General features: G+C 35.9%; 1 protein-coding gene across 2 annotated transcripts in view; it reads right to left on the minus strand.

The window, feature by feature from the left end:
* LOC106978082 (bifunctional heparan sulfate N-deacetylase/N-sulfotransferase 3) overlaps window positions 1-24,643 on the minus strand; it is a 180,536-nt gene that overhangs the window by 73,032 nt on the left and 82,861 nt on the right. For both annotated transcript variants that reach the window (XM_053217007.1, XM_015075727.3), the window contains exons 5-6: window positions 17,201-17,386; window positions 10,003-10,131 (exon numbers count right to left, since the gene is read on the minus strand). In XM_053217007.1, the coding sequence (XP_053072982.1) occupies window positions 10,003-10,131; window positions 17,201-17,386 (315 nt within the window). The remainder of the gene's footprint in view (window positions 1-10,002; window positions 10,132-17,200; window positions 17,387-24,643) is intronic.

A 24,643-nucleotide genomic window follows, 5' to 3' on the forward strand; every position in this document is an offset into this window, starting at 1 on the left:
CGCTTAGCATAATATCCTCAAGATCTAGCCTTGTTGTCACAAATGGCAAGCTTTCATTCTTTTTTATGGCCAAGTAGTATTGCATTATATAAATGTACCACATCTTCTTTACACATTCATCTCTTGCTGGACACTTAGGTTGTTTCGATATCTTAGCTACTGCAAATAATGCTGCAATGAACAAAGAGGTACATACGTCTTTTCAAATTAGTTTTCACATTCTCCAGATAAATACCCAGAAGTGGAATAGCTGGGTCATATGGTAGTGTTATTCTTAATTTTTAAAGGAATCTCCATACTGTTTTCCAGACTGACTGCATCAATAATCCCAACAGGGTTTGAGAGTTCCCTTTTCTCTACATCTTTTCTAACACTTGTTATTTCTTGTCCATCTGATAATAGCTACTCTAAGAGGTGTTAGCTGATAGCTCATTGTGGTTTTAATTTGCATTTCCCTAATATTAGTGATGTTGAACGTCTTTTCATGTGCCTGTTGGCCATCTGTATGTCTTTTTTGGAGAAATGTCTTAGTCCCTGGGGAGAGTCCCTGCTGTCCTGCCTCTTCAGTGGATGATTTAAGGTTTGTAAATGGGTCTCCTTTATCTATCATCTACGTGCTTTTCAAATTGGTGTTTTGGGCTGGTTTCTGGGTCAAGTGAATTCACACACAAGCCCTTTAAGAAAATATTTTCCATTCTTTACCGTTTTATAGTTTTCCTGAATGTAATTCCCATTGCTTTTCAAAGCCTGTTGTTTTGGGGGCTAGTCTCTTTTGTGCAGGAATTATGGGTTGAAATGCCTGATGTGGAGCTTTGATCTATAACTCCTCAGGGAAAAGTTCTGTACTCTTGATATCCCTTCTGATTGTGATTTGCTGTGGCTGGGGTGTGTTTTTATTCCCTCAAGAATCCATGTCTCTGCTTCTGTTTCCTTTCTCAATGCTGCCCTTTTATCCTTTGCTGTGGAGGCTCTGTTCATTCTATTTTTAGGTCCCTTTCAAAAGGAATTATTCTGTATGTAGTTGTAGATTTGTTGTGTCCATAGGAGGAGCTGAGTTCAGGATCTTGCTAGGCCACCATCTTGAACTCAACTCCCCCCAAAGCACTTATTTGTTTGTTTTTTACTTAACTTGGTGATGGGTTCCTTTTTGCTAGATAATGGCCAGAAATTTTAAACCATTCACACATTTTTTTTCAGGTAACAGGTAACTGAGTCACATTAAGAGTAATGTGTATCATATTAAGGGCAATTTACTTTTTTTTTTAATATTTATTTATTTTTGAGACAGAGAGAGACAGAGCATACATGGGGGAGGGGCAGAGAGAGAGGGAGACACAGAATCGGAAGCAGGCTCCAGGCTCTGAGCCATCAGGCCAGAACCCAACGGCGGAGCTCGGACTCACAGACGCGAGATGGTGACCTGAGCTGAAGTCGGACGCCCAACCGACTGAGCCACCCAGGCGCCCCTAAGGGCAATTTAACCAAGAATGTAGAAGCAGCATGTTTTAGAAGCACTGAACTCAGAGTCAAGCAAGCCAGGGTTCTCAACAGAACACTACAGGAATGACTTTTAGCCTAAAATTAGGTGACTGAATAGACAAACTTTGTGGTTCTTTCCAGCTTTAATTATACATTATTCCATGTCAAGCTAATTCATCATCACTTGCGAAAACTACCCCCATTAAGGGTCAGTTAAAAATTTCCTGGATCTTGAATTTCACCTACTTCCAAGCAGAGAATCTTCCAGAATGTAGTTTTATTAAAACCAGTGTTGTTATTATTCACACATGGATATACCATGAGTTAAGTGATGCCCCTAAGACATAACTATTCATGCATTAAGTCAATAATTTAAGAAAAAAATTGGTGACCTCTTTTTTGAGTCAAGGGATTGATCTAGACACAGTGGGAAGCACAAAAATGAAATGCACATAGATCATTCCTGCAAGAATTCTCCCTTATATAGGAAAAAAGATATAAACTCAATCATGTGGTGAGGTAGGTGTTAGGTGACATATGAAACTTACAGATAGAGAACACAACTGGAACTGAGGAAATATTAATTCTATCCCTGATCATAAGTAATATAACATAAACAACATTTTTAACAGCTGAATGTATTCCATTATGGGGGAACATAATTTGCTTTACCAGTACCCCATACCCCTTTTTGTCATCAATTAAGTTCATTCGTTTATGATTTTTTTTTTTTTAGTGGAAGCCATAGAAGCAGAGAAGGAATATATAGCCTGTAGTAGAAAAAAGAGATACTCAGACACATAAGAAGCATTTGTGTTTTTATATTAAAGCACTAAGACAAGATCAAGATCAGTAATTCTAATTATTATGGACTCTAGAACTGTCTTGGGCTCAGAAGAACCCTTCAGGTCCTATGGGCCCTGATGTTCAGCTTTCTACAAACAACACACACATTTCTTGAGGTAACCTGAGTGAGTCTCTAGTCCTTACAACCAGAGGAACGCAACAAAAACAAGTCTCTGTAGAGAAGAGACAATTATATATGTGAAGCACAGTATATAACAGTACATAATTCAGCCCTAACCAACCAATGAAATAGGTTTTACTTATGCTTTTGATTTGAGAGCTGTCTTACCAGGACCAAGATTTCCTTTTGGATTCATTACCTTTTTTTCTTTCTCCCCCCCCCCTTTTTTTTTTTTTTGGTGTCAGGTCATTAAAAAAGTTAGTTCCCCTTCCTCAATATATGTATAAAACTTAGATACAAGGCATAATGTTTGGCCATGGCCAAATGAATGGCTTTGGAAATGAAAGACATTCTCTACCACAAGAAGCAGACTAATAGCAAACTCATAATTATAAGAGCAAGGTAATAAGTACTTTGAAAGAGTCTGCAGAGGATGGTATGGATACACAAGTTGGGGCCTCTAAACCAGAGTTGAGGAGGTTTCATGAGGAAGGTGATCTCTAAGCGAAGCTTTAAAGGATAAACAGGAGTTATCTCTATTTTATTTTTATTTTAAACTCCAATTCAAGCTAGAGTTCTCTGGTCCCTAAGAAAAAACATTTATTCTCATTGCTTTTTAAACCCTACTGGAGATTTGGGTTCATTTTCAATTCTGATACCTTAATCATAGGCCCATGATTTCTAGAGCAGTTTTTGGTAATCTTTGATTGCTAAAATTATTTCTCCATTTTCTTCCTTTGCAGTATTTCCCAAGTCTGCCTGATCATAAGAATCACCTAAACAAGGGGCGCCTGGGTGGCTCAGTCGGTTAAGCGTCTGACTTTGCCTCAGTCATGATCTCATGGGTTTGTGGGTTCAAGCCTCTCATCAGGCTCTGTTCTGACAGCTCAGAGCCTGGAGCCTGCTTCGGATTCTGTGTCTCCCTCTCTCTCTGCTCCTCCCCTGCTCACAGTCTGTCTGTCTCTCTCTCAAAAATAAATAAACATTAAAAAACTAATTTAAAAAAAGGAATCACCTAAATGATAAATATTCAGGTCCCCAAAACTGTTCCCTGGAGATTCTGATGCACTGAAGTCTGGATTTTTAAAAATCAGTGTCTCAAGTAATATTCATTATTAGGCATGTTCAGGAATCATTTTCCTACTATTCAAAGTTGTTATTATTATCATTTGTTTATTTTTATTGTTTTGATGTTTACTTATTTATTTTTGAGAGAGAAAGAGAGAGCACAAGTGGGGGAGGGGCAGAGAGAGGAGACACAAAATCTAAAACAGGCTCTAGGCTCTGAGTTCTCAGTGCAGAGCCCAACGCAGAGCTCCAACCTACAAACTGTGAGATCATGACTTGAGCCCAAGTTGGATGCTTAACTGACTGAGCCACTGAGGTGCCCCATCATTTACTAATTTTTTAATATAGGGTTTTCTGTTACCATAATTTTTTGCAGGATTAGTAAATAAGAAAAGAAAGAATTATAAGATTTCTCATTAGGGAAAAAACGTTGCTTCCTTTTAGATGAATTTTATAGATAAGCACACATAATCCCTATACTTGTAAATTATAGTTAAAAATTTTTCTTCTCAATGTGGGCTAATTTCTGTATATATTGCTATCTTGTGTAAATGTTGTTTTACTTTTCATTGTAATCCACTCATGTGTTACTCCCAGTTTAAGATACTCATTCTTTTCACATCCATGTTTATGATTTTTCTTTAACGAGAGAAACACAATGTAGATTTATCTTGAAGGAATTTGGGTAAGAGGGTAGGGAGGGTATAGTGGATGAATGCTATATCAACTTGACAAACAGAGAGACAAAAATATTTAATAAAATATGGGCATAAAGGGATTATCAACTGTTTGGGATGTTTAACAGTTTGATGAAGGAAGTATAATTTTGCTGTGCTGTCAGGGTTCTGCTCCACTTGGATTCCAAGAGTGTGGTAAGTGCATGAATCTCATGGCAATCCACAACTCTTTTGGATTAATAAGTGAAGCAAGCACTGATTTTATTATCAAGAAGGTTTAAGGGAGGCCCAGCATCCCACAGATACCAATTGTTAATGACTCAATATCTAGAGTCTGTTTATTGAATAAGAAAGTAAACCAAGACTTAGAACATTTGGTAATTACTAATAAGGACACTGGAGCAAGAAGGTGACATCTTTTTTCGGAGCCATAGAAGATAATATGGCTCCCAGAGGAACAATGTCTAATCCAGAACAATTCCATTTGTTACACTAGTTAAGTATTTTCACATTTTCCTAAGATAGGTTGAACCAGAAATTCATGTTAAAATGAACAGTATACTTTTACTAGCTCCTTTTGTATAAGTATGTATGTCATAGATTAATGGGGTTCTATTTGTTGAGGGCATACAGTTATTGTCAATGGATATCTTTTGTCATCTTCCTAAGTTTCAGTTCTGCATATTATCTTATAGGTATGTAAAATAAGTAGACTCTTTTTAAAGGATAAATGAAGGTACCTGTATCACTGTGAATTGATTAAGAATATTTGTGTCTGGGTATATTACATGTTTGTGTAGAAATTTTGTGCTTGTGTGTCTATAGATAACAGTGATTCTGGGATCATTCCAGTGGCTGTCTCCTGTGGTAGATCCACAAAATAATGATTATTATTTACCAGAATCAATCAACAAACACTTCAGGATCTGTTACTCAGCCTGATGGACTCCAGAACCTTATTCATTACACTAACAGAGAGCATCCGTTTCTTAGGGATAGAAGGAAATTAGTGAAGATCATGAAATTAATAAAAATAGAACATCATTAGTTTAAAACTATAAATTGTAAATTATGGAGGAACTGAAATATTAGCATATGTACAATTTAGAGGGGGTCTTCTCCTGGTAATTAGGTTACATGGGAAGTATTCACTGATTGAAAGAAGATTTATAAAATTGCGCTACAAATTACTGTCATAGTGAGTACAAATTCTTATGATCAACATATTCTTTTCCTATAGTAGGATCTGTATAGGAAAGTGAACTATAATCAAGAAGTCGCTGGTTGAGTTTAGAACATAAAAGAAAAAAGAATGAAAATAATTCTATTATTTTAAGTTTATTTTTTTTATTTTGAGAGAGAGAGAGAGAGAGAGAGAGAGCAAGTGAGCGCGTAAGTAGGGGAGGGGCAGGGGCAGAGAGAGAAGGAGACAGAGAATCCCAAGCAGGTGCTACCTTGCCAGCGTGAAGCCTGACATAGGGCTTGATCCCATGAACTGTGAGATCATGACCTGAGCCAAAATCAAGAGTTGAATGCTTAACTGACTGAGCCACCCAGGCGCCCCATAAATGAAAAGAATTCTTAATTTCTTAATGGTCCTAGGCTCAAATAGCTGGATGGGTCCATCTCTCAACTGTACCTGAACTTCAGAGTCTATTAATTAAAATCTCTGTATCCAACCCACATCAGAGGAGGCTAGGCCCTATGACATGGGAAATATATTTGGAGATGGCTGAGGTTTTCTCCCTTCTAGACGGTGATAATGTTTGTCTTTATATTAAATTTACTTGGTTGGCGGGGCGCCTGGGTGGCTTTGTCGGTTAAGCGTCCGACTTCGGCTCAGGTCATGATCTCACGGTCCGTGAGTTCGAGCCCCGCGTCGGGCTGTGTGCTGACAGCTCAGAGCCTGGAGCCTGTTTCAGATTCTGTGTCTCCCTCTCTCTCTGCCCCTCCTCTGTTCATGCTCTGTCTCTCTCTGTCTCAAAAATAAATAAACATTAAAAAAAAATTAAAAAAAATTACTTGGTTGGCATTTTTTTCTTTAGCAAGAAAAAATACTTTGGTAACAGTAGAACATTCCAGGCTAGACAGTTATTCTAGTTATCTTTACTGTGATCTGTTCTAGTTTAACTCTGAGAGGTACTCTGTTGCAGAGTTACCCCAATACTGGTAAAACTTACTGGAGCACCTTGATATTATGTTGACATATAGGAAGAAAACTTTTAAAATACATTAATTAAAGTCCTGCTTATATTTTCATTTTCAACTCAAGTGTATTTGAATATGTTTAAGACACATAGGTATGTTTCCAGTACACAACTGCCTTTTTTATCGGAAACAGCAAACTCATTCAACATTCTCAGAAATCAAAGACTGGGGTATTACTTAAGCTTATAATGGGTATCATTCAAATCCACTATAATTAAATTTCTTATCTTTCCTGCAGCTAATATCTACTTTGATTCCATCAAGGTTTTCTCATTCTCATTCTGACCTAAAAAAGAGTGCCATCTGCCAAATTAGTAGCATGCCTCACTGCACCTGGACCTCTCTTAATTTTAACACAAGCTTTACCCAAACATGTAATTTTGGGATGGAGAATTCATGGGAACCAGGTCACTCCTCCTCACTCTGTTCTGAAAGGCAAACATCACTAACTAATGATAGCAGTTTTCCCTTGGGCGGGACTTGGGCTGAGTCTAGAAGTGGGCTTCTCAACCAGAAATCTCCAGGGAACTATAGCTGCTTCCAAAAATTGGAGTTGGCATGCCAGATGAAATTAATTTGGATTCCTTCTCTGTCTTATGGTATCTGACAAGGATCTGTCACTTATTTTGAATTCCAGCATTTATCTGAAAGTAATTGTCTACTGTAAGTTTTTTGAATCAGGAAGCACAAGTTTTGTGGGAAAGTTTTTTTCTTCCCTTTATTCCCCATGGATCTTCTCATCAAGACAAACAATATTGCCAAATATTATCGATAAAGGCCTGAAAAGTAGCAAGATTTGCTAAACGTTGAAAGCATTTGCTCAGCTAGTTTAGCTCAAATTAGTATCCAAGATTCAAACAAGCTTTACTATAAGATTTTTATTTAATTAAAAAGAATAATTTGGTTTTGAAATAGTGAAAAAAAATTTCTTATAAATATATTAGAGAATAGATATGTTAGAAAACTCAGATTTTTTTCCTGATGTATAAATCAGAATTACATCTATTTTGGGGGTATGAAGATGAATAAACTTCAAAAAGGCAAGATGCCATACTACCCCAAACTATATTTATTGATTTTTAGATACACATGCTGATTTTGCACAAAGATGAGTTATCCTTATTCCTAATCTCCTTATTCCTTATTCCTTATCCTTTTTCCTATCGAAGCTGAGAAATGAATACAGTCATTACATACAAGAAGATGAAAAATACCTGCAATTTTATTTGTAAGACCTGTAAAATTAGGGTCCAGAGTGGGCCTTTCAAATTTTATTCTCTTTATTTCTACATTCTTCAATTTTTATGCTGATAGACATTTTTTCACATTTGGAAGATTATACTTTTTCATCTTGAGTATTGCTAATGCCAGGGGCAAACCCATACATCTATCTGATTAATAAACCCAATTTTATTTTTTATGTTAGTGATTTTCAGAAGGGAAATAAAATTCCTTCTTTTCCTTATACACCTTACTTCAATTGGTTCATCTTTCTCTACACAACTTTATAATACTTGCCTCAAGCAGATATATGTGCAAATGATTCATTGTGGAGCTGGGACACAAGTTAAGAAGTGAAGGAGGAAAGGCAGAAGCCAATTAAACAGGCTGCTCTGCCCAGCATGAGACCTAGCAAGACAAGATCTCACATAAATGTATCCAAAATGACCATATTTTCTTATCTAATTCTTCTTCCATTTTGCTTATACCTTTACTTCATTTTTAAAACTATGTTTTTAAATTATTATTTTTTTAGTGTTTGTTTATTTTTGGAAGAGAGAGAAAGAGACAGAGCGCAAGCAGGGGAGGGGCAGAAAAAGAGAGGGAGACACAGAATCTGAAGCAGGCTCCAGGCTCCGAGCTGTCAGCACTGAGCCCAACGTGGGGCTCGAACCCACAAACTGTGAGATCATGACCTGAGCTGAAGTCAGATGCTTAACCGACTGAACCACCCAGGTGCCCCTTTAAAAATTATTTTTATGTAATCTCTCACACAATATGAGGTTTGAACTTACAATCCCAAGATCAACAGTTGCACACTCTACCAACTGAGCCAGCCAGGTGCCCCGCTTATACCTTTACTTTAAATAGGAGGGGGAAAAAAAAGAATAATAGAGTTAATGGTCATCTAAATGAGAAAACTGGTCCATAGTGGGAATAAAAGAGTTTTATAGGTGAAAAATCTTGTTCTTTGGAAAAATATCCATTCATGTCTTCTTTCCTTTTTAATTGGATTATTCCTTTTTTGGGTTTTGAATATATATAAAATATATTAAAAAATGTATATATATATATATATATATATATATATATCTCACTCTCTTTCTATATATATCTATATATAGAGAGATAAAGAAGATATATATATACATATATATATATATAGGTATCCATATGTATAGATATAAAGAAGACATACAGATGGCTAACAGACACATGAAAAGATTCTTATCATCACTAATCACCAGGGAAATACAAATCAAAACTACAATGAGATATCATCTCACACCAGTCAGAATGGCTAAAATCAACAACACAAGAAAAAACAAAGGTTGGTGACGATGTGGAGAAAGGAGAACACTCTTGCACTGTTGGTGGGAATGCAAACTAGTGCAGCCACTCCACAGTATGGAGTTTCTTCAAAAAGTTAAAAATAGAACTGCCCTATGATCCAACAATTGCAGTACTGGGTATTTACCCAAAGGATACAAAAATACTAATTCAGAGGGATACATGCACCCCAATGTTTATAACAGTATTGTCTACAAATTATAGAAGGAGCCCAAATATCCATCAACTGATGAATGGATGAAGAAGAGGTGGGATATACACACAATGGAATATTACTCAGCCATCAAAAAGAATGAAATCTTGTCATTTGCAATGACGTGAATGGAGCTAGAGTGTCTTATGCTAAGTGAAATAAGTCAGTCAGAGAAAGACAAATATAATATGATTTAAGTTATATGTGGAATTTAAGAAACAAAACAAATAAGCAAAGGTAAAAAATAGAGAGGCAAACCAAGAAACAGACTCTTTTTTTTTTTTTTAGGATTAACTTTAGGTGTCTTTTATTCCAAGAAACAGACTTTTAAGTACAGAGAACAAATTAATGGTTACCAGAGGGAAGGTGGGTGGGGGGATGGATCAAATAGGTGTTGGGGGTTAAGGAGGACACTTGGGATGAGCACTGGCTATTGTTTGGAAGTGTTGAATCAATATATTGTACACCTGAAACTAATATTACACTGTATGTTAACTAACTGGAGTTTAAGTAAAAATTTTTAAAAAAGGTCTTGTTCTCCATAAATGCAAGAATCTCTAAATTCTGAACACTTTTCAATGCAAAGGAGGTTCTGGAGCACTTTCCTGGCTTTCCATAAGTTCCACTTGTCACTGCTTCTTGTAGAATGAGTTTGTCCCCATCTCTATATGTGGTTGCATTTAGTCTTTTTCTGTGTTGGACCTAGAACTTCATATTGATTTGGCTGAAACTACCCAAACCCTGGCCTTTTTGTCAAGGTAATTTTCAGTCACCTGTCATTTTTCATCTTTTTCTTTTCTTTTCTTTTTTTTTTTTTGAAAATAACTCAAAGTACTTACTGGGTTGAGAACCACAGTGAAGAAAAGTTCACCTCCTTGAATACTCTTGTCCAGCTCTTTAGGCCCTCCTGGATATTCTTTGTAGAAAATTGTGTGAGTGAAAAGCCCACAGGTTTGTCTTGGAAGAACCTGAAGGAAGAATAAACAAGTAAGGAAAAATTGCTTTCAACCAATTAATTTGTTGAACCGTGGGTTCTTTTTCATGGAAGCTGATGCATAAACTGGTGTCATTATACAACTCTTTTTAATTTAATTTTATTATTTTTTTTAATGTTTATTTCTGAGACGGAGAGAGACAGAGCATGAGTGGGGGAGGGGCAGAGAGAGAGGGAGACACAGAATCCAAAGCAGGCTCCTGGCTCTGAGCTGTGAGCACAGAGCCTAATGCAGGGCTGGAACCCACGAACCATGGGATCATGACCTGAGCCGAAGTCGGACGCTTAACCAACTGAGCCACCCAGGCAACCCTCATTATACAACTCTTAACTCAGGCCCAGAAAATCCTTCACACTCTGGGAAAGCAAGGATGACATCAGTACAGAAGGAATACAGAAGAAAGTTGAAGAAATATTTTAAAACTAAGATAGACTTTGAATTATTTTAGCCACTTATCTATTTTAAATCTCCAAGTCAGTACTGCTGCTATGAAGCCTAGTATGTTCCAGCATCTTAAAAAATAAAAATGAAGTAAAAATGATACTTTAAAAATACAGGAATTGTCTGTGTTATCCTGTAGTGTAGTAGGCAAAAATTTTAAGGATAATACTTTCTTCCAAATTCTACACATGCACTAGAAAAAAGGTCAGTTATTAACTTAATGTGATTCTTAAGAAATTATATTTTAAATTAGAATAAATATTTGAGACACAAATCATAGTATCTTCTTTACTCTGAAAGGACTGCTGCAGGCTTTAGAAATTGCCCTGAATTCTAAGTCTGAAGCCTGCCAGTTTCAAAAATAATAAAGAGATTATGCTTTTGATTATTAATTTTTATAAACTGTCACAAACAAAATGATACAAGCTCACTTAGGAAAAAGTCTTATTTTCATCCTTTGCACATGAAAACCATTATTTGCTTCAATTGTACACATTTGTGATAAGGATATTTTTTTTCAAATTCTTACAGCTTTCCTGGTAAAATAACAGTGCAATTATAAAAGAAAGTGTGAATTAAAGCTGTGCAGGATGGTACAATCTTTAGCTAAATCTTATATAATGACTTCATAATGACCTGTGTTTGTCACTGTGTACTTGAAGTAGTAGAAAATTAATGAATACACTTTGGAGAACTACAAGCTTACAGAATCTTACACAGATGAGTCTTCTGTTTATTGTCCTCAGCAAACTGATCTTCATTTTTTTCTGCCTTTTTTCTTGAAGCACATTTGGCTCAGTAAGTGCTTTCAAAATATTACCTTTATAGGACTTTTCGTGCTTTGCAAGCCTCTACAAATATACTTCTTTTTCTTTAGTTTGTGTATTATAATAAATTTCAATCTTATCCTTGAAAGTTTTCTTAGAAAACATAATTCTTAGCTCAATCTGTATATCATATATTGCTGTATAAATCAAAACTTTATCTCCTATTTATATTTTGAAAATTGGTGAAATATCCTCAGAAGCCATTCTATATTGATGAAATAGTTAAAGGAACTTCAATTTATTGTGGAGTATTCATTCTGGTGATGTTTACATTTAAAAATACTACACATTCTTATAATGTTATGCACAAAATCAATGGCAAAAAAGGACTAAGTGCAAAGATACTCTAACTGAATTAAATATATTCCCTAACAATTCATGAAAATATCTTTTTCCTGGAAATCCAAACTTTATACAGCATTTATACATTTTTTTAAACAAATACATATTCTAAACTCTGTGTAAGTCCATGTGGGAGAACACAAAGATTTATACTTTCTACCCTCGAAGATTTAAGGTATATCAGGATAATGAGAAATACCCCAAAGCTAAATAACAAAATGACCACATGATTAAACGCTAGGTTAGTTTTACATTTTAAAAGTGCGTGATTTTGAATCATTTTTAGGATTCAGTTTGAATATCTTGAATAGGTACAGTGTGTTCAGAAAGTCTTTCAAGGTAGAAAAAAATGACAAAGATGTAGACACAGCAATACTGTTTTAGAACTTTTTGGCTGGAGTGAGTCTGTATTAGTTACAGGAAAATAGAAGATGGAAAGATAGATTTAGTCTAAATTGTTTTCAGGTACTTGAAGAGCAAGTTAAGGGGTATGGAGAAAACTGGAAGTATCAAGCTTAGGAAGGCCAAAATGAAGGCAGCATTTTAAAAAGTATGAAAAATGTAAGGTTAGGTTGTGCATTTGGGAGCTTTCTTGCTTCTTGAGATGGGCCTGAATCACAATGTACTTTCCTCTTAGGACTGTCTTTGTTGCATCCCAAAGGGTTTGAACTGTTGTGTTTTCATTTGCTTCCATGTTCTTTAATTTCCTTGTTAACCCATGCATTCTTTAGTAGGGTGTTCTTTTTTTTTTTTTTAACGTTTATTTATTTTTGAGACAGGGAGAGACAGAGCATGAACAGGGGAGGAGCAGAGAGAGAGGGAGACACAGAATCGGAAACAGGCTCCAGGCTCTGAGCTGTCAGCACAGAGCCCGACGCGGGGCTCGAACTCACAGACCGTGAGATCATGACCTGAGCCGAAGTCGGACGCTTAACCGACAAAGCCACCCAGGCGCCCCAGTAGGGTGTTCTTTAACCTCCATGTATTTGGGGGCTTTCTCAATTTTTCTTGTGGTTGATTTCAAGTTTCATAGTGTTGTGATCTGAAAATATGCATGGTATGATCTCGATCTTTTTGTACTTGTTGAGGACTGATTTGTGACCCAATATGTGATCTATTCTGGAGAATGTACCATGTGTACTCGAGAAGAATGGGTATTCTGCTGCTTTAGGATGAAATGTTCTGAATATGTCTGTTAAGTCCATCTGGTCCAGTGTGTCATTCAAAGCCATTGTTTTCTTGTTGACTTTCTGCTTAGATGATCTGTCCATTGTTGTAAATTGGGTGTTGAAGTCCCCTTACTATTATTGTATTATTATCAATGAGTTTCTTTATGTTTTTTTTTTATTAGTTGATTTATATCTTTGGGTTCTAGCAAGTTGGGGGCATAAATATTTACAACTGTTATATCTTCTTGATGGATAGACCCCTTAATTATGATATAATGCCCTTCTTCATCTCTTGTTCAGTCTTTGTTTTAAAATCTAGTTTGTCTGGGGGCACCTGGATGGCTCAGTTGGTTAAGCATCAGACTTCATCTGAGGTCATGATCTCATGGTTCGTGAGTTCAAGCCCCGTGTCAGGCTCTGTGCCTGGAGCCTGCTTCAGATTCTGTGTCTCCCTCTCTCTATGCCCCTCCCCTGCTCACACTCTGTCTCTGTCTGAAAAATAAATAAACATTTAAAAAATCTAGTTTGTCTGATATATGTATGGCTACTTTGGCTTTCTTTTGACCTTCATTAGCATTATAGATGGTTCTCCATCCCCTTATTTTCAATCTGCAAGTGTTTTTAGGTCTAAAATGAGTCTCTTGTAGGCAGCATATAGATGGATATTGATTTTTACCTATTCTGCTACCCTGTGTCTTTTAAGTGGAACATTTAGCCCATTTACATTCAGAGTGATTATGAAAGATGAATTTAGTGTCATTGTGTTACCTGACCTATAGAGCTGGCATTTCTGGTGATGTTCTCTGGTCCTTTGTAGTCTTTGTTGCTTTGGTCTTTTTTTTTTCTCCACTCAGAGAGTCCCCCTTAAAATTTATTGGAGGGTTGGTTTAGTGGTCATGAATGCCTTTAGTTTTTGTTTGGGACACTCTTTATGTCTCCTTCTATTCTGAATAACAGCTTTGCTGGATAAAGGATTCTTGGCTGCATATTTTTTCTATTCAGCATATTGAATATTTCCTGCCACTCCCTTCTGGCCTGCCAAATTTCAGTGGACAGATCTGCTACTAACTTTACACATGAAAAGCTGCTCAACATCACTCATCACCAGGGAACTATACATCATAGCTACAATGAAATATCACCTCACACCTATCAGAATGGCTAAAATTAATAACTCAGGAAACAACAGCGGTTGGTGAGGATGTGGAGAAAGAGGAACCCTTTTGCACTGCTGGTGGGAATGCAAACTGGTGCAGCTACTCTGGAAAACAGTATGGAGATTTCTCAAAAAATAAAAATAGAATTACCCTGTAACACAGCAATTGCAGTACTAGGTATTAATCCAAAGGACATAAAAATGCTAATTTGAAGGGGCACATGTACCCCAATGTTTACTGCAGTGCTATCAACAATGCCAAATTATGGAAGGAGTCCAAATGTCCATCGATTGATGAATGGGTAGGGAAGATGTGGTACATATATACAATGGAATACTACTTGGTGATGAAAAAGAATGAAATCTTGCCATTTGCAGCAACGTGGATAGAACTAGAGGATATTATGTTAAGCAAAATAAGTCAGTCAGAAAAGACAAATATAATTTCAATCATATGTGGAATTTAAGAAATACAACAGATGAACACAGGGGAAGGGAAGGAAAAATAAGATAAAAAGAGAGAGGGAGGCAAACTATAGAGACCCTTAAAGACAGAGAACCAACTGAAGGTTGCTGGAGTGGATGTGCATGGGGTAATGAGCTAAATGGGTGATGGGCATTAAGGAGGGCACTAGTTGGGATGAGCACTGGGTATTATATGTAAGTGATGAATCACTGTGTTCTACTCCTGAAACCAATATCATGCTGTATGTTAACTAACTTGAGTTTAAATAATAATAAAAAATACTAGAACCTTCACCAACTTAATAGAATGCTACAAAACTGAGAAATTAAACCAGATGATTTAAGGAGAAGTGAAGGAAATAAAATTCACCTGTAGGAAGAAATTCCCAAATGGGAAACAGTTTGTAAACATTATTTGGAATAGGGAAAGCATTTAATTCTATTGGGCAGAGGGAAGCCAGGTAGACACTGATTCACTGACAAGGGGAGGCATCTAATCAAAGAGGACACTTTTAACATTAAGGGGTTAGGGTTGGTTACTGAGTTTTATATTTATAAAATAGTCCATACAAAGGGTCAATTTGTATTAAGTTTCATAGACTGTATACCACCCACGTGTGTTGGCAGAGTGGGAAAGCTAGAACAGGGGAGGAAATGACTCAAAGTTATTTCATAAAACCGGTTGTGCTCAAAAATAAAAATAAAAGGAATGAAAAGATTGGCACTATCTGTGGGCTAGGTTGCAGTGCAGGAGGTGGATAGAAGTTGTAAACAGACAAAGTAGGAACAAGCAACGTAGTTTACACATGAAATCAAGGCAGTGAATTAGGCTGTAGGAAACTCAGGGGGAAAAAAAACTTATTGTAAAGGAATTATTGATGGAATGTCGAGACTGGAAGTTGGCCGGGGTGGGGGGCGGCGGGCGGGCAGTGGCCAGTGTGATGTTTGAAACGTAGAACTGAATTGGGAATAGCAGGATCAATAAAAGCTGGTTTGATGGGAAGATAATGACTTTCATTTAAGGCCTTTGGAATTTGATTTGTGAATATTAAAAAAAAAAGTTTCCTTCATGTCATAAAACAAAATATGGGTGTGATTTTTTTCTTTGCAGTCTCTCCCTAGGAGGGGGTATTGGCTCTGGTGGTCTTCACTTGTATCTCTATTTGGATGCCTCCAAGCCCTGTCCTCTCTCTTTTACTGCATAGTCACCTGCCTGCTGAACATTTCCCACTTGGAAATTCTCATCCAAGAGCCTACAAAACAAATATAGAGGGTTTCCATGGATTGGTACAAAACTGGAGCGACAGGGACAGTTCTGTCAAAACAGGAAATCTGTTACAGCCTTTATTACCTGCAAGATTTGTACATTTATAATACAGGTAAAATATGTTTTCAGGAGAAATGAAAAATGAACATATCTCATGGGACATATGCAAGAAAATTTTCTGGCAGTACAGAGAGAAACAGAAACAAAAGAGAACAACATTTAATAAAGTCCTTAGAGACTTAAGTTTACTATTCCACTAAGCCTGAATATGATTTGAAATACTCTTCCATACTTTTAAATAATATAACCCAAGTCTCCTAAACTCTCTCTGATCAAAAGGCTAGCAGATTGATGCATAGTGAGTATATTTTCAGTAAAGAAGAAGGGCAGTCTGGGATAAAATAGAGGCATTTTGTCCCCATCTAGCATTTACAACAGTTTTTGTTGAGGAAAAAGTCAAGACGGGAGTTGCTCTAGGTTAAATGTCATTATCCATTCTGTAATTTTTGCAGACATTAGAAAACTGTCTGAAAAGAAGTCAGTTACACCTAACTCTAGAGAGCAGACATCTGGTCAAACACAGTTTGACAGAGAGTTCTAGTGCCTCACCACATAGTGTTCTTCTGTGTGGTATTCCTTCCCAGTACGTGTCCCAGGAAGCCCATCCCTAACTTCACCAGCACTCTTTGGATTTTCTAATTTGGGAAAAAGTAGGATTTAATTACTTTGGGAGGCCTCACAAAGCATCAGGCAGTAACATATCTTGACAGTGTGCATTTATCACCAGGGTGAAAAAAAAAAACAAAACAAGAGAAGCTTGGGGGAGAATCTGACAATGGATGTAAATGACTTAATTAACATCATCTGTTACTTTTGTACTCTATATTATGATCTGTTAGTGATTATGCAGGACTTCACATATAGCTTCTTGCTGTAAGTAGTTGAATTTTTTGTTTATTTGTTTGGTTTGACATGGTAAAGAGAACAGTTTGACTTGTACAAGGGCAGCATGGTTAATACGCAGAGAGTTGGTTTTAGTTTTACATACTAAATAACTTTTTGAGGAAATGATGGCTTCTATAAATTACCTGCAAGTCAGATGTAGTGTTTCCTTAGTATTTTAATATCAGTTCCTGGTTAATAGTAGTAGTGTCAGTAAAAACAAAACAAAACATTTTATACTGAAGAATCAAGAAGAGGTAACTTTAATTAAAACATCCTTTGCATAGGTATGATGAATGTACTTCCTGCAACATGCAGCTTTTCCTATAGTTAAGCTTTCAACATTTCGCTTGCCTCTTTTGTTCTTTCTTCAAATGAAGAATGGAAATCTGGAAGAATTAGTTGTACCCTATGCATACCGGAGGAAGCTCACCATGATGTTTTTGTGGATGAAGCCCCTCCGATATCGAGCTGGTTTCAGATGTGGATATTCCTCAGTGCTGGTGATTCTGATATTCCAAACCTTCTTCCAGGCTTCATAAAGCTGAACGTGTACAGGGTAGACTCCCGAGTGGTGAGGGGCCACCGCATAGCCCATGTCCGTAGGAATGCCATGCTCCTAAGACCAAGCAAATGTGAATTAGAATGTGGGAAGATTTATCTTGATCCCGTTTTTACCCCAGGATTTTCAAATGTGGTATAAATGCATTTGTTTAAATCCATCATTATTTAATTGTATTGTAAAACTAAAGTAACAAATATTAAGGCCTCTAGACATCATGAAGGCTGGGTAACCATTCCACCAGTCTTGACGTTAACACATTTGTGCTGAAGAGGGGGTGGAACAGGACTAACGATTTTAGTGAGCAACTTGAAAGAGTCTGCATTAGTGCATCTTGTCATTACCACCTGTTCTCCCTTCTCACAATTTCAATAAGTGATAGGACAAGCACTTGCTACAAACAACACTCAGCACTCCCCACAAAATAAGACCAACCTTTATTAGAGGAATAGAACACATTCTGAGTTTGCTAGATCTGCTAATAGGATTTTATTTTGTCTGTCGCCCAGGTTCTACCAAGTTTTCCACACTTCTGCTGGTCCCTCAGCATGTGGGTCAATAATAGACTATGTTCCCCGCCTTGGAAGAAACACGCACTTTCAATGAGAAAATGTATTAAATCTTCAGAGCAATTTTCCTTGAGCCTGAAATCCTGGTAAAAGTAGAAAGTACTGAAAGAGCCAAATAATCTGGAAGTGTAGTTGATTTGAAGTCAAGATTTTGTATATAAAATGAGTCCAGTTAAAAAAAATTGTTTTGAAATCACACACATATATGCATATATGCACACACACTACTATCTTCTATTCAGTTGATTCTGACCCGGTCAGAAAGTTCCAAAACTAAAGCTATGTGACATCTGGATATATTGCAGGGGGTTTGGGGAAACCTTGTATAATGTGATTGTTCTTCTTCATTTGAGATGGTCCATTAATCCTGATATATAGAGGAATCTTTTGGCAGAGAGGAAAATTGCACAGGCATAAAAGATGAAACGTATCTTTTATAAAAAGATCACCCATGGCTTCAGCAGTAGATGTGTATTTTTTCTCCTGAAAGATAGTTTGTTTTTCTAGCTATAATTTCAATTGCTTTATAGTCTTCAAAAGTTCCACCTAAATGGGCTTTCCTTGAATTAGTCATGGCTTTTCTTCATGTCAAAGAAAAATTTCACATACAGAGAACCATAGTATCAGGCTGCTAAATGTATTCTAGAAATATGCTACAAATGGATATGGAAAAAGAGGCTAGCTGTGTTTGGCTAGTTTGTATAGCTAGCTTTTTTTTTTTTTCCAACTTATATAACAACAGGAGGTGATGACATATATGAAGCCCCTGAACATAGAAAGAAAACAGGTTGTCAATGGTTTGTAGTTCCTTAAGTATCAGACTCCTTTACACAATATAAAAGGCCCTCAACATTTGGCCCCAATTCTATCTACATGACCTTATCTCCTATCAGCATCCATCCTTCCCACCCCCAATGTCTGATGATTCCCTTCAAGTCTTTGCTGTACACTGTACACACTGTTCTTCTCAATTGGAATACCCCGTTCCTTTATCTTGTAAATTCTGTTCATCATTGAAGGCTGAGTTCAGGCAGGTATAGTTGGAGTTGCTGAAAAGGGAAGCTACCAAATTTGTGCCATGACAAAGAGAATGGGTGGTATTAGAGTGGAGTGGCCCATGCCTGTGTTTCTGAGGAGTGACAGAGAAAGTTTCATGTTCATCTTATTTGCATTTTTGTAGAAATTACCATGTTTATGCAATTATTATTTTATCATTTAGAATTTCACTAAAAACTAAATTGAAACATCTCACTGCATTTTTTACTGTTTTCTTAAAAACTCAAACTAAAGCAAATTTTTTTCAACTAAAAATAATTTACCAAGGCATACTTTGTGTTAGAAAAGGTCAGTGAAGTACTCATCTAAACTGGTTTAAAAATAGGGGTGCAGTGATGATGGACTTGGTGAAAGAAAATGAATTTCAATCATAGAAATTTAAAGAAAAAAATTAACAATTACAGGTTGACAGTTTTCTAAGAAGCAAGGAAAAAAAATTCACAATGATAGGAACTGTACTATTAAATTCAAATATCTCCAAATTTGTAAGAAATTATGCTAATAGAAAGCTCAAGATAGTTTTAAATGCCCATAAGTGTTTGGCTATGTCTTCAGGAACACCATGTAAGAAAAGGATCGTCCTGCACAGCAAGTACACTTCCCTTATTTTGGAATATTCCCCAATACTGGGGGAACAATTGCATACACAATTTTTGTTTTTATTTCCAACTTTTAACACTGAAGAAGTGCTGAGGCTTTTTAGTCTCATCTTTTATTTGTGTGCTGGTGCAGGTGTCACAGTGGTAGAGAACGCCACTCCTGGAGTCAGACATATCTGGCCATTTCACTCTCCCCTTTTCCACCCATGTGGCCTTTGGCAAATGATTTATAACCTCTAAGCCTCATGTTCTATTCTCTAAAATGCTAGTCATAGAGTACTTATCTCAAAGGGGTTGAGAGTAAATTAAATAATATTATACAGGGAAAGCATTTAGTTCATGATACACGTTCAATGTTTGTTGTTTATTGTTGTCATTATTCATCTGACTCCATTTTTTTTTTTTTTTTTGGTAAGCTATGATTCTACTACTCAACTATAATATGGATATTATGAAACCACTGGGCCACCTTTTTATCAGTAAAAGAGCTAGGCCCTCTTTTCTATTTTCAATGCAGATTTTGGGATTCGCTCTTGTGAGGATTCTGTGACTTGAATCCTAATGGCTCTTCTTGTGTCTGCTTCGCAGCCTGATCTGTCCAAATTGTCTCAACCAGTGCCATGTGGCTCCAGCCCATAAATCATTGACAGTTCGTTAGTAGAAAATCTTCTTTAAAAGAGCTTTAGATTAGGGCAACATAAATTGACTCCCAAGTTTGCATTCAATACCAGAAAGAACACTTGAAATGGTATTGCACAGAAAAGTTTGGGCTAAGATGTAGGTGGTGTATTTTGGAAGGCAGACTATCAGGTTTTAGAAGGTTTAGCGATAATGTTTAATTCTCGAGTGAATATTCTCTTCTAAACCTTTTAATGTGAAATTAAGCACATATTATTTTATTATATGGGGCCCAAAGTCTAAAATAATAGACATTTTAGCTTAAAAAGTTAATTCTCCTTCTTCATTAATCCTTGATTAAAAGTAGCATCTTAGTTCCAGGAACTCGGTAATCGACACCAAGATTTTCCTAGTGGAGGACATGGACCAAAAAGACTGGGGAATATGGCTCTGTTCCTATAAAATGTAAGTTAAAAACTTAGAACACAAATGGGATTAATTAGTCTCACAGCTGAACTATGAATCTCCACCTCCCATCTCTTCCAGATATGCTCTCTCCCCAGGGTTCCTCCATGTCATTGAATGACACTATTGGTCATCATCCAACTAGTGGCTATCTAGAAAAAATTAGATGTTGTTCTTGACACCTATTTCCTCATTCTGTCTTAAATCCAGTCCATTATCATATCCTATCAGTACTACCTCCAGTTTGCATCTTAAATCTATCCACTTTTCTCTAATTCTGTCATCACCATTACATAGAATAATCTACCATTTTATTCCATGGGCTTCTAGCACAGGCTCCTAACTCTTCTACCCTTTTCCTTTCTCGCTGAATCTAATCAATTTTCTACATAGCAGCCAAAGTAAGACTTAAAAGTCGCAAATATGATCCTATACCTTCCTATTCAAAATCTACCCTTGACTTATGGTAAAATACAAAACTCTTAGGATAGTTTCAAGCCTTGCACGATATGACACTTCTCTCCTTAGTCTCATTTTGCACCACCCTCCTCCCTTCACTGTATTTCCATCACATTAATCTTTTCATGAAATCCGTCAAGCATTTTCCTACCTTAGCATCCTCCTATATATGGTTTTCTTAGCCTGGAATGTCCCTACTCCAACTCTTCACTGGGATAAATGTGCCACCTCTTTTTGGTGATTCATCCTGTCATATCTGTAAAGAAGCCTTCACTGACAAGTCCTTATCTAAATTAAGTGCATTAAGACTTCTCTTTGTAGCCTTCGTTTCTTTTTCATAGTACACTGGACAGTTTGCAAGTGAATATTGTTCTGTAGAATTACAATAAGAAATAATTATTTCTTAATGTCTCTCTTCTTCACAAAACAATAAGCTCCATAAGTTCTGGGTTCTGTTTTGTCTACTGCTATATGGCCAGTATCTTGCCAATAGCAAGCACTCAATAAATATTACTGAGCAAGTTTGTGAACTGATTCTGACCACCTCCCTTCATTTTAACTTTCATTTTCTCAATGATCTCAGTTAAACTCTCAGCTTGTCTGCAGAATGGACATATGGTACCTCACAGGGAAATTTAACACTTACATGAGTAATACATGAAAACATTTTTTGAGACTGTAGCTAAAAATTTTTATTCAAGTGCAAAATAGACACATTTATTTGTTATTATGAACTTATATATTTAAATTATACTGTATAGAATAAAAATTTTAAGATTTTCATAAATTATACATTTAAATACTTCCAAATAGAGAATTTGAAGATAATACATTTTTATCAAGCAAGAATGATCCTATGTTCCTTAGAAAAATTCCCGAAAAAACTAAAAGAAGAGAAAAAAATTTGGTATTCAGATATTTGAGCTGCTCAATTAACTTCACTACTGAAGAATCATTATTTATTATAATCTTTGATAATGTTTACTTAAATTCTTGTTAGTACAGGAATGGTACTTTACTTTTTAAAAATTTGAGTATAGCTGACACACAATGTTACATTAGTTTCAGGTGTTCAACTTACTGATTTGACAAGTTTATACATTATGCTGTGTTCACCACAAGAACAGCCACCATCTGTCCCATTATATCACTATTACAATATCATTGACTGTATTCCTTATGCTGTACCTTTTATGCCCGAGACTTACTCATTCCATAATTAGAGGCCTGTATCTCCTTCTCCCCTTCACCCATTTTGCCCAACCCCCTACCTCCCTCCTTTCTGGCAACCATTAGTTTGTTCTCTGTATTTATAGTTCTGATTTGGTTTTTTGTTTATTCTTTTTTTTTTTTTTAAGATTATACTTACATGGTATTTGTTTTTCTCAGTCTGACTTATTTCACATAGCATAATGGAATGGTACTTTACTTACTTTTAATATTTTTCCCTTTCAATCTAGAACCTTTTAAATTCCATTTAGGACTAGACTTGTTGCCTGTTTCCACATGTCTCAGATTAGCAAGTTTGAAAACTAATGTAATTAGAAAACCCACAATGATAGGCAACAAAACAGACATTCTGTATTCTATAGTAGAAAAAATCTAAAAGTTCATTACAACATAATTTGGAAAAACTTCTAAGTGCTTTTCTACAGTTCATTTTGGTTAGAATGTCCCATTTCCTCAGTTACATAGAAGTTCATTCTTTGGTTAACTATCTCATAGTACTGAGAATTTACATTTACAATTTACATGGATTTATGATACAGTTTCTATATGTTTGCATTTGGTAGTATATTTTGCAGTTGTTTCTAGAAAAAATATTGTTTTGCCTTGATTTTTAAAGTGCCTTCTTTAAAAGCTATTGCTTTTCACATAGAAAAGAATATATTTTTCCATGTGATAGGAGCATGTTTGGAAAATGAAATTAGAACCTTTTAACATAAAAGACATATGAGTGCATGCACACGTGTATGTGTACACACACAGACACTATATATATATACACACACACTATATATATATATATATATATATATAGTGTATATGTGTGTATATGTATGTATATATGTATATGTATGTATATATGTATATATATATACACACATACATATATGTATATATACGTATATATCCCTATATACGTATAAATACATATATACGTATATATACACATATATATGTGTGTGTGTGTATATATATATATATATATATATATATATATATCTTAAATCTATGAAGAAAAAAATATATATATATGAAGAAAATGATTCCCTTGAATTAAGGAGCATTTTAAAGGTTCTAAAGACAATTTGTTTTCCTAAAGTGAAACTAACAGGCCACACACAAAGTTTAGCTTATGGGAGCCCAGGGGGCCTCTCTCCCATCTGGAGAAGGAGGAGTTCTGTAGCAGTTACAATTGATGGAAATTACCATTTCAAAGAAGTGAATTCCTTCTTCACCTAGAAGGAAACCAAGCAAGTCAGGATTTATCTTTAGGTTAGGGAATTAAGGTTTGAAATTGAATGATAACATTCTCAATATTAAAATATGTTCCTGTGATAAATGATAGTATCTCTGGTATGGTTTGAAATAAAAGATTCTGAAAGAAATAATTACCTTAGTATAGGAATCTGATATTTTAATTTTTTTTCAATTGTGCAAGTAGTCACTAAAGCTCAGATTTAAAATTCTGTTTCTTTGACATAATCTATTTGGTTTTAGAAGTGATCTTATATTCAGATGCTAAGTATAAATGTACTGTGTTTAATCCATGATCTAATCTTAAACTAACGTGTAGTTTTCCACCTATAAATTTAAGGAATAACCTCCTAAAAAGTGATTGGCATATTTACATAAATTTGGTTAATTTTTATAGATTTGGCCAATAAATTTATTTCTAGGTTTTTTTTACATGGTAATATTAAATTCATCATATAAATTTCTGCTTGCTGGTTGGTATGTGAAAACTCTGCTGTGGTCATCATGTTGTTTTTAATACATTTGGTTTAAGAGTTTAAATTTATCCTCTGTTGTCAGCTGTTGTATAATAAAGAATTTGGCTGGTCTTCATCATCCCTGGTTCCTGGGAGATAAGCCTGAAATCCTTAAAATTTTCCTGAGTGATAGGAATGTCTTTGTTATTGATGGTGGGCCCCTGAGACCCTATCTGAGCTTAGGCTGACAAGATGATTCAGAATGGAGTTTGGCCACACCAGAAAGGCCACCCGTGTAATTAGAGGGGAGGGGCTTTGATCCGGGTAATATTGGCCTGACCTCCAGATAGGGGAGAAGAACTGAAGATTGAGTTCAATCACATGGCCAGTGATTTAATCAATCATGCCTATGAAATGAAACCCCAATAAAAACTCTGGACACCAAAGCCTACATGAGCTTCCCTGGGTCCAGAAACCCCAGGAAGGTGATATTCTTTGTCTCATAGTTTGGATCTGAAAGAAGCATGCCTACAGAAACACAAGTCTTTGGATTAAAGTGTTAAAGGTGTTAATAATGAAACCTTGTGAAATGGAGTGACATTATAGTAACTC

The sequence above is a fragment of the Acinonyx jubatus genome, chromosome B1 (assembly GCF_027475565.1).
Source record: "Acinonyx jubatus isolate Ajub_Pintada_27869175 chromosome B1, VMU_Ajub_asm_v1.0, whole genome shotgun sequence".
Lineage (NCBI taxonomy): Eukaryota > Metazoa > Chordata > Mammalia > Carnivora > Felidae > Acinonyx > Acinonyx jubatus.